Source organism: Amorphotheca resinae, assembly GCF_003019875.1.
Source record: "Amorphotheca resinae ATCC 22711 unplaced genomic scaffold M430scaffold_6, whole genome shotgun sequence".
NCBI lineage: Eukaryota > Fungi > Ascomycota > Leotiomycetes > Helotiales > Amorphothecaceae > Amorphotheca > Amorphotheca resinae.
Window position 1 is genome coordinate 1,819,695 of NW_020194476.1, and position 9,784 is coordinate 1,829,478.

At 50.3% G+C, this 9,784-nt stretch overlaps 5 protein-coding genes across 5 annotated transcripts in view; 2 read left to right on the forward strand and 3 right to left on the reverse strand.

The window, feature by feature from the left end:
• Nucleotides 1-110: 110 nt before the first annotated feature.
• On the reverse strand, nucleotides 111-1,976 carry M430DRAFT_101708 (hypothetical protein; the record flags this gene model as incomplete). The annotated part of the gene is made up of 6 exons (XM_024860735.1): nucleotides 111-650; nucleotides 702-752; nucleotides 816-1,073; nucleotides 1,126-1,169; nucleotides 1,234-1,419; nucleotides 1,472-1,976. 6 exons carry the CDS (start codon nucleotides 1,974-1,976, stop codon nucleotides 111-113), a joined length of 1,584 nt encoding a protein of 527 aa, XP_024721183.1.
• A 436-nt stretch (nucleotides 1,977-2,412) lies between these two features.
• On the forward strand, nucleotides 2,413-3,073 carry M430DRAFT_244397 (hypothetical protein). Its single transcript, XM_024865064.1, has 2 exons — nucleotides 2,413-2,432; nucleotides 2,496-3,073. Exon 2 carries the CDS (start codon nucleotides 2,524-2,526, stop codon nucleotides 3,046-3,048), a length of 525 nt encoding a protein of 174 aa, XP_024721184.1. The 5' UTR covers nucleotides 2,413-2,432; nucleotides 2,496-2,523; the 3' UTR covers nucleotides 3,049-3,073.
• A 978-nt stretch (nucleotides 3,074-4,051) lies between these two features.
• Nucleotides 4,052-5,557, reverse strand: M430DRAFT_42463 (hypothetical protein; the record flags this gene model as incomplete). Its single annotated transcript, XM_024867558.1, has 3 exons — nucleotides 4,052-4,768; nucleotides 4,818-5,244; nucleotides 5,295-5,557. The coding sequence occupies 3 exons, from the start codon at nucleotides 5,555-5,557 to the stop codon at nucleotides 4,220-4,222; spliced, it is 1,239 nt and encodes a 412-aa protein (XP_024721185.1). The 3' UTR covers nucleotides 4,052-4,219.
• A 632-nt stretch (nucleotides 5,558-6,189) lies between these two features.
• Nucleotides 6,190-7,845, forward strand: M430DRAFT_28225 (hypothetical protein; the record flags this gene model as incomplete). The annotated part of the gene is made up of 3 exons (XM_024865772.1): nucleotides 6,190-6,316; nucleotides 6,375-7,574; nucleotides 7,688-7,845. The coding sequence occupies 3 exons, from the start codon at nucleotides 6,190-6,192 to the stop codon at nucleotides 7,843-7,845; spliced, it is 1,485 nt and encodes a 494-aa protein (XP_024721186.1).
• Nucleotides 7,846-8,193: 348 nt separating this feature from the next.
• M430DRAFT_101448 (hypothetical protein) overlaps nucleotides 8,194-9,784 on the reverse strand; it is a gene marked incomplete at both ends in the record, with an annotated part of 3,289 nt that continues 1,698 nt past the window's right edge. Inside the window, one exon of the mRNA XM_024860706.1 lies at nucleotides 8,194-9,626. Within this exon, the coding sequence (XP_024721187.1) occupies nucleotides 8,194-9,626 (1,433 nt within the window). The remainder of the gene's footprint in view (nucleotides 9,627-9,784) is intronic.

Sequence of the window (9,784 nt, forward strand, 5' to 3'; positions counted from 1 at the left end):
CCTAGTTCAAGTCATCAACTAGGTAGAGCAGCATTAAAACTTTTATTCTCTGATTATTATATCCAAGGTATACTAGATCGTAACTCCGTGAGACATAGATACCACCAATCTCACGTATATTTAAATCCACCCGTCCGCCCCGGAAAGAAACCCGTCGGATCCACCGCCTTCTGGATCGTTTTCAAGCGCTGATAGTTACCATCCTCGTAGCTCTGTGCCGGCAGCTGATCATACATCGCATCATTCATGAATATCGGGGTATACCCCGCATCAGTCAACGCCGTCACTTGCATTGAGCCCTGGTAATTCGTGGCCGCGATCCCGGCGAACGTGCTCTGCGCCCATGATTCCAGAGTCGCAGTGACGTTCATGGCCATGGCGTGCGCATCATCGTCGCCGAGGCCGGTCAGCCACGCGAAATTGTAGTCCATCCACATGTGGTCGCCGGACTCGGGGGTCATGCCGAGGGCGTTGCCGCCGGCGGCGACGGAGTGCATGGGGATGAGGTAGGGCATTGGTTGGTAGGCAATGCTGAAGGTGAAACCGGGGTGGAGGATGCCTTCGCTCATGGCATATTCTTTGAAGGCTTTGAAGTGGCCGTAGTAGAGGGATCGGCCGGCTGTGGAGGGGAGGTTAGGGAGGGTTGCAGCCTGGTTTTGTAGTCAGCAATGAAGATCTGCGACAAGAAATGTGAGCCATACCCGGATGAGATAGCGGAGACCGTAGATATTCGTGGAGTCATCTCCATCCAACTGGTAGATCTGGCGTTAGCAAAAGCAAAAAGATTTGTTCCATGGAAAGGGAGCTCAACATACCAAGTCTGCATAACTTTGAGTCTTGGCATTGTCAATATCTACCGGGATAGCGTTGAACTTGTCAAAGACACCAGGAGGCGGGGTCTCCCCGTCATAAAAGAAAAAGACGGTGAAGAATTCTAGAAGACTGTCAATCGCGATCTGACCCGTGACAATGATGGCAGCTTTGGGGTCCGAGAAGTTGGAGTTGAAGTCATGAGTGGCATTTATGAGCGCCTCGGCGTGTTTTCCAGAGTAGTTGCGAATACCGCCCCAAACCTGAACTCCATTAACGACAAGATTCTAAGAGAGGTAGCAATATATGAATTACCTTGCCTATAGGGTGGGTTTTCACAGTAAACTTGGTGACGATTCCTGGTGAGTGGTCAGTAAAATGTTTACCCCTTTTTCCCCTAAAGAGAAGCGAAGGCGCGCTTACCGAATTGATTCCCGCCTCCTTTCAGAGCCCAGAATAGGTCCGGGTAGCTCGTCGCATTAGCATTGACAATCGAGGCATTTGCAAGCACAACTTCATAATTGACGACGTTGTCACAAGCCAGGCCATACTGCGTGCTGAGGAAACTCAAGCCTCCGCCAAGCAGCAAGCCTCCGACTCCGACGTCCCCTGGCACGCGTTAGGAGAGGACTTGTGTGAGTATTGCAGGGGGCATGGTTACCAAGTCGCCCGCTGACTACGGTGACATTATAAGGCTCCAGTGCTCGAGCAACTTCAATCCACCGCGAACCCGGGCCAATATCAGCCGTGGCGCGATCTTCCGATATGACAGTCGACGCCAGCTTGCTCATCGTAATGAGCACGCCGCCGTCCGTCGACGACCAGCCGACATTTGATCCGTGGCCTCCGCTCTTGATGGCAAAGGGGACGTCAGGATACTCATTGAGGACCGTCACGATCTGGGAAACGTTCTGAGCACTGGTCGGGAACACAGCACACGCCGGGATCTGTTCGGCGATGGCGGCGGACCAGTAATGGCTCTGCGCCGTGATGTAGTCGGGATTTAACCAGTCCCATTCCGAAGTCAGTGTCTCGATGCCGGTGGCCGAAAGTGCAGAGCATGCAGCTTTGGCATTCGCTGAGATCGACGCAGAGGCGAGAGGCAGAGCAAGGGACGCCAAAGCGCCAATGGCGCCGGCCAACGAGGCACCGTGGGGACCCTTCATGATCCAAAACCTTTCTCCGGCCTGGAAAAAAGAAACAGGAAAGAAGGAAGGAAAGATTTTATATACCCAACCTGAACCCTAGCCTGAACGAAGCCTGCATGATGCATCTCTTCGGAAAGATGAGCAGGGCTGCGTTATCGGCAGTGGTGGGTGATTTGCAAACCTTACCTTAGGTTCAGCCCATAACTATGGGATATATGCTAGCGTAGGGACCATATTCCAACTTCTAATCCCAAATAACCCCAAATAACGACAGATTTGGAAAGATTTTGGCTAGAATAGGGGCGGGTCACGGGCCCCCACGTTAGCGTATATCCCATACTCATGGGCTGTTCGCGACAATAGTGTACGAGTACAAGGTTTGAAATGAAAAGGCGGCTTGGTTTCGCTGTGGATGGAGCCTAAGTGAACCTCACAGGGCCGGAGGCAGAGCTAGCTGCTACTGGCACTCGTACAGTATTTTCTCCGAGATCTCGATCTCCTACCTTGCTTCCTCTACTCCGTACTGACTGTTTTCAGTTCTTGGGACTTCACATACGAAGGTGCGATGTCCACCGTCATGTCCAGCGACGCGAGCCGCCCCGGAATCCAACCGGCAGAACTAGCTCACGTCGATCAATGGGATGAACCGTCCGCGGCTGGACCATACCGAGTAAAGCCGGCGATTATTGTGTCTTGGCCGTGCATTAGGGACCCTTGTTTAATGAGGCGGCGCACTTACTACTGTATGCAGCTGTCAATACTGCTTACAGAGAGTATGAGCCTGATACGATCTATACGAGGCCGCTATACCTCTGTGCTCCGCGAACTCTGCAAGCCACAGGAGGATTCGGGACGATTGAGTACTGGAACGATCTTTTCTAGGCGGGATTATGACCAAGCAGTGAGCGCAGTGCGCACATCCTACTACAAAACAGGCAGAGATCAAACGCCTTTTTGCTGGGTATATTTCCGGTTTCTGGACCTGCCATCAGGCATTGACACACGCGCGGCCTGTCTGGATAAAACACGTACAGAGTACTGCTGCTGTCTGCTCGCGTGCCTGTCTGAGCGCCGAACTCAAACCCTGTGAAAGCGGGATCTCCAGCTTACCTACCTTACGGAGACCTGTCAAGAAAGTTTGAACGATTTACCGAATCCAACCAACCAATCAACCAACCAACCAACCAGCTTGCTCCGTACTCGTCCTTGAATAACAAGAAGGGAAATGAGTTGTTTGTCAATATCAAACAACCACTAAATATACGAAGTTCTACTATAAAAGTCCATCATTACTATAATCTTTAGGTACTCGTCTTGGCGTACCTAAACTCGGCAAATCGCTCCAGTTCCATACGCGTGGGTCCAGTCCAGTCCAAAACAAAACAAAACAACGCGGGACGAGGCATCATCAAAGACGTCCGTCCGTAAAACAACTCCCTGTATACTCATTCCAGTCAAGATCAACCATCTCCTCTCCCTTTAAATTCAGGTACATACATATAGACCCCAATATTTCTTCTAAGAAGGACGTTCCGTGGAACAACTCCCTGTATACTCATTCCAGCCAAGATCAACCATCTCACTCTCACTTTAGATTCAGGTACATTAGGCCCCAACATTTCTTTTCTCGTTTTAACTAAAACTCGATTCCTAGGTCCCGTCACCGCGGATTGAAAATTGACAATCTCAAGTTCAGAGCTGCATGGACCTTTTCTTTACGAAATCTCTCGATTGGCAATCTCCTCGGCTCTCCAGGTCGTTTCTACAGGAGGTTTTGTCATGCGCACGCCGTGTCTTCTGTACATACCTAGGTACCTATGCCACGAGGAATCAGATTAGATAAGCTATCGATACGTCGCCCCTGAGGGATATCCGATGCAATACGATGTGATCTAATCAAACAAGCGGGCGTGCTTGATGTTGTGATGTGAAGGAGGACGTGGCAATGGGTTATCATTGGACAATGGGGACATTGGCAAGGCTTTTTCAGGATCGGAGGCTCCTTTCATCTTTGTCGGTTTTCCCTGTTGTCCGCAAACCATATCTTGTCATCACTTTCATGCAACTTGCAGCTCCAAAAGCTTGTGGCATCCCGACAAAAATACGAGCTGCTGCAGGCCATTCTTCATATTGATACTCGTCACATTATTTGCCGAGTCGCTAACAGTAAAAGGTTAAAAATGAGATCCCGGCGTCCCGCATCGAAGGAGGATCAAAACCCCAACGAAACAAACCAGTCTGCCAACATTGCCAGCAGATGCTCATCGAGTCTCGCAAATCGTAATGTACGGTGACATGGGACCACCAAGGAATATTCTCCCTGTTTCCGCATCGTGAACTGCGCTAGATGCCCCGGGTAACACGGTCCCATCATCCTCCATGATTTTCTCCACGACATACTTGGGTCCGGCGTGCGACTCCCCCTTCTCCAACCTTTGCGACCCGGCCCCCTTTTTATAGAATTTGAAGACCGCACTCGGGGGACTCACCCTAAACGGATCTTTGAAACTCTTGGTCATTTCATAGAGGTGAGGAAAGCCCGCTGCGAAAATGTCGCCATTCTTGTCAACAGACAGGTTGTCTACTGGCATCGGTATTTTGAGAGAGGCTACTTCGCTGAGTACGCGATTCCCATTGAGAGATAGAACTTTGACCTCCCCAGTTATTGAGCTTGGGGCGTAAAAGAGCCCGTCATAGCCGCGGACTATGCCATTGGGAAAGCATATGTCGGTATCTTTGGCAATGTTACAACTATCTTGATCACAGTATCCGATGCTGCCTCCGCCAATGACAGCGTCAAACTCTCGCCGCTGAAACCTATTAGCATCCAAAGATATTACAGGAAGGAAGGAATGCTACCCATCCAGTCTTCCTACTGTGATCATTCGTGAACACAAACGCTCTGTCATTTACCCATGCAACATCATTCGGAGTCTGGATCGCATCGTTGGAAAAGGTCCTCACGTGGACCATGGTATCACTGCCCACCGTTGTCTGGAACAGTTCAATTGTCGAGTTCGCTCCAACTATGGCAGCATCGAGTGGTTGTCTAGTAATTGGGTCAAAAGGGGGGCGGTGATTGACCAACAGTATGGCGAGTGTATCAGTGTGGGGATCTGCTCGGATGTCCATTCCATGGAGATTCAAAGTACCATCGCCTTTGATGCCATGAAAGTTCTTAGCCGTGATCCATTTAACGCGGGACGAGAGCGGTCCATCAGCTCGAGTGTCGAGGATAGCAACTCGATCTGTGAGGCCACGGCCCTGAGCATTGAGAGATCCGACGCTGAAAGATGGTCAGTGTTGATTCCATATTGATACATAGGAATGACTGACGCCGGAAGCCACTGTGTACGACTTTGGGAATCGGAGCAGGCCATGTAGAGGAGGCCGGTTGGCTCATGTAACCACATATCCTCACATGCCTCAAGGCCTAGTTCATCCACCTTTTGGCAATGGACATTACTGAACGTAGTTATGCTTGAGACAGGGCGACCATAGCCCAGTGTATCGAATATGATGGTCTTGGTAACGAACTGATAGAGGATTGCGATCACAGCAACGCTGATGATGAGGATTCTACCAAGAAGACTGCCCATGTCTGCGGATTGGGATTACTCCAGAGACGAAAGAGGAGTGATAGAGCTGGAGGAGGCTATCAGTCAGTCAATCCTGGGATTTGGCAAGACATATACAGGAGAGAGCTCGAAGGAAGACAAGAAGAAAGGACGAAAGGAAGTGGTAATCGAGTTACCTACCTCCGCTTTGGCCGGTGAAGAAGGAGGGGCTCATATTTCGACCTCGGTCCATTGCGGTACGCTGCTACGGATGCAATTACTTTCTTGTTACATTCAAAAAAAACTCTATTTCAAGAACATAGCAGGCCTCAAGACCAAGGATCGCTCTTGCGAAGGCTATCCCAAGTTTCTGCGTTATTTTGTTTTTATTTTATTTTATTTTTTATTTTACTTTACGTAGGTAATCCCCTTGTTAAACAAGATTCTCCAGTCACGTGCATCAGGGACCCCGCCCTCGGTGCAATGTCCCCCCGGGCTCCGTGACTTTGAATCTCTAGATATTTCAAAGACTCCTCGGGCTATGTGGTCAAGTATATCTTCATTTGTTGCCTCTCTGCGCTTTTGAGCTCTGCAATTGTTTGAGTACCCATCCATATTGACAGATCAACTGGCAATCATTGATTTTTGCACTCTCCACTCTTCACTCCCCCACTATGGCACGAACCATCTCCGTCCAGGAGATCTCGAAACACAACATACCTAAAGACTTATGGATAGTGGTGGATGATACCGTCTATGACATGACAGAATTTGCACCTGAACACCCGGGAGGTGCGAGCAGTACGCTCTTCCATCTCCATCTTCATCTACACGTGCTTCACTCACCCCTCCTCACCAGTCATCCACCGCTACGCCGGCCGTGACGCCTCGAAGGCCTACTCAGAAACCCACGCCCCGTCTTTAATCAAGACCTCTCTCCCTTCTTCCAAGATCCTAGGGACACTCGACCCCACCAGCCTCACAGAAGAATGGGCCAAACCACCACCCGCAATAACAACCGCCTTCTCCCCCAATTCCAAACCGCCCCTCGACACCCTAATCAGCACCTACGACTTCATCAGCGTCGCACGCCAAACCCTCACGCCCAAAACATGGGCCTTCTACTCCTCCGCCGCCACTGACCTCCATACCAAAGCCCGCAACACGTCCGCCTACGCGGATATCGGCTTGCGGCCTCGCATCCTGACGAATGTCCAGACCGTGCATACCAGCACCACGATGCTCGGGCAGAAGATGAGCGTCCCAATCTTCTGCGCCCCCGCCGCAATGGCCAAGATGGTGCATGCCGACGGCGAGAAAGGCATCGCGCGCGCCTGCAGAGCCCTCGGGATCCCCCAGTGCATCTCAACCAACGCCTCATTCCCGATCGCTGAAATCTTCGCATCAGTGCAAGAGCCTGGGAAGTATGGCGACGACGAAGGTCCATTGCCGATCTTTTTTCAGCTGTATGTGGATAAGCAGAGGTGGAAGAGCGAGCGGTTGCTGGCCATGGTGGAGGATCTGGGTGTCAAGGCTATCTTCGTTACGGTTGACGCGCCGGTTCCTGGGAAGAGAGAGGCGGATGAGAGAGTCAAAGCTGATGAGAGTCTGAGTACACCGATGAGTGGCGCGACGGCGAAAAATGATAAGAAGGGAGGCTCCTTGGGTCGCATCATGGGCGGTTATATCGACGCCTCTTTATCATGGGACGACATACCCTGGTTAAGAAGCTGTACGAAGTTACCCATCGTACTAAAGGGTGTGCAGACAGCCATGGATGCAAAGAAAGCCATGGATCACGGCATCGAAGGTATCGTATTAAGTAACCACGGCGGCAGAAGCCTCGATACTTCCCCAGCGCCCATCCTTCTTCTACTAGAGCTGCAAAAGTGCTGTCCACAAGTATTCGACAAGATGGAAGTCTTCGTCGACGGCGGCATAATGCGAGGCACCGATATTTTCAAAGCCCTATGTCTCGGCGCCAAAAGTGTCGGAATCGGAAGAGGCTTCCTATATGCCCTGAACTACGGCCCGCAAGGCGTGCAGAAATACGTAGAAAGTAAGCCCCCTCCCCCTCCCCCCCTTTTCAAAAAATCAAAAAACCTCCACTCCAGTAAATAAACAAAAATACGCAAACATGAGAAACTAATCAACAAAACCCCCAATCTCCAGTTCTCAAAGACGAACTAGAGACAACAATGCGAATGATGGGCATAACCCACCTCTCCCAAGTGCACCCCGGACTTCTGAACACGGCGGCCGTAGATCATCTGATCCCGGACGGTGAGGAACATCCTTATGCGAAGTGGAGACCTAGAGCGAGGATTTAGGATTTTATGGGATTTTATATAAGGTACCTAAGGTACTTATGAAGAAGAGGGAGTGCGGATGTGGGGAATTAGATTTGTTAGGATAGATAGATAGATATCTGCCGTCGAGATCTTCGAGAACAGCACCGCGTATCGAAATGTGAAAGGCCGTTCACATCTTTCCTTCACTTACTTACCTGTCTTCACTCAGAATCACACAATAGAGATAGAAAGATCCGACTCACATACTGGCATCACTCATAAAGCAGGACCCTGAAATTCTTCAATAAGATAACAGAACATATAATTATACATATCTAGTTTTCACACCCAGGTTGCCAAAGCTTTGTTTCTTCAGAGATGAGGATTTCAAACCGGTCCACTGTCCTGCGGGCACGCATTCCCTAATGTCGTGCTACCACTCCTGATATAGCAAACTTTCTGCTCCGCACAAGCCTTCGTATCGCATTTCTTCGTAACGGCGGAGCTCTTCGTCTCCAAAAAGTTATACACCTCGACCAACGTGTTATTCGCAAGCATGTTCTCGGTGACGCCGTGCCAGAAGGGCCCATCGAGAGGAGCGTTCGCCGGCACGGTGTTGTTGGGATCGTAGACCTGTCTCGTGTCGTATTCGAACTCCCATACGGGTGTCGTCCAAGAATTGGCATCGGAGACGTTGGCGAAGTAGGTTTGCGTGTTGACGACGGAGAAGGTCTCGGCGTCGACTTCGAGAAGGACCCAACCGGCGTTGTTGCCGCTGAGGGGCGTGATAGAGGGCCCGATGTAGCCTACTGAGAGGGGCTTGCTGTAATCTACGAGCGTAGTGTTACGGAGTACGGAGGACGAGTTGGTCGCTATGGTGGAGTTGGGGAGGTAGTCGTAGTAGATCATCAGCTGGTCTTGGTGCGTGTGCCCGAAGAAGATCCCGGCGATGGTCGAGGGCGAGAAGCGGCGGACAATACTGTAGAATAATGCGGACGGGTTGGGAAGGGCGTTGGAACCGTCATAGCCGGAGAGGACATGTCCGATAATCCAGACTCTTTGGTTGATATCTTCTGATTTTTGAAGTTCATCGGCCAGGAAGGTAAGGATACCGGATGTATCAGGGTTTGTCATGTTGTAATAATTAAAGATATTAGCGGTATACCAGAAATCGGTATTGATAGAGATAATCTTCAGGTTGGATGAGGTAACCGTGGCGTAGGCTCCATAGTGTGTTGATGCATAAGAGGCGTCTGATCTTGAAATCCAGCCATCAGACGACCACATATTTGCCAGCAGCTCATAGTTCCAAGAGAATAGATTAGAGCGGCCGTTACTATCACCATCGGAGATTGAGTTTGGAGAGGTATACGCTTCTGGTAGGGAGTCATGATTCCCAAGCGTGGGGTAGATCGGGCTGTTACCCATCTGGGCTTTGAAGGTTTCGAATGTTATTTTCTCCTCGTACTCGACATAGTCTCGACTTAACTGGTCAGTATGATCGTGACTGACAATATCTCCTGTGAATATGGTGAAGTTGATGCTGGATCTCTTCACAAATTGATCCATTGTCGAGAATGCTGACAGGGCCAAATCAGCTGGTGTGTCGCAGTAAAGGGACCCGAATCGAGATGCCGGAATGGACGCGTTGGCTGAGGTTGTAGATAGGTCTGTGTTGGTAGAGTAAGGCCGGCAGCAGAGATATTGTGTGCAGTTTCCCTCGCTACCAATATCATATCTTGGGTCAATATGCCAATCTGACAGATGGAGGACATTGATTGTTTTGATTGAACGTGCAGTGATGATTCGCTTCTGTGAACCTAATCTACCATTGTGGCCGTAACTCGAGAGCTTGGGAGGCGGGAATGTACATCACGGGAGGGGCCGTAGAGAGGCGCATTACTGATGCGCGAAATCGACGATCTATAATTGACAAGATCGACAATCCAAGTAAAGTGACATTGGCAGCGGAGGCCTA

What these genes read in the sequence shown, in the direction of transcription:
- M430DRAFT_244397 (XM_024865064.1), top strand. Translation starts at nt 2,524, where the DNA reads ATGTCCACCGTCATGTCCAGCGACGCGAGCCGCCCCGGAATCCAACCG.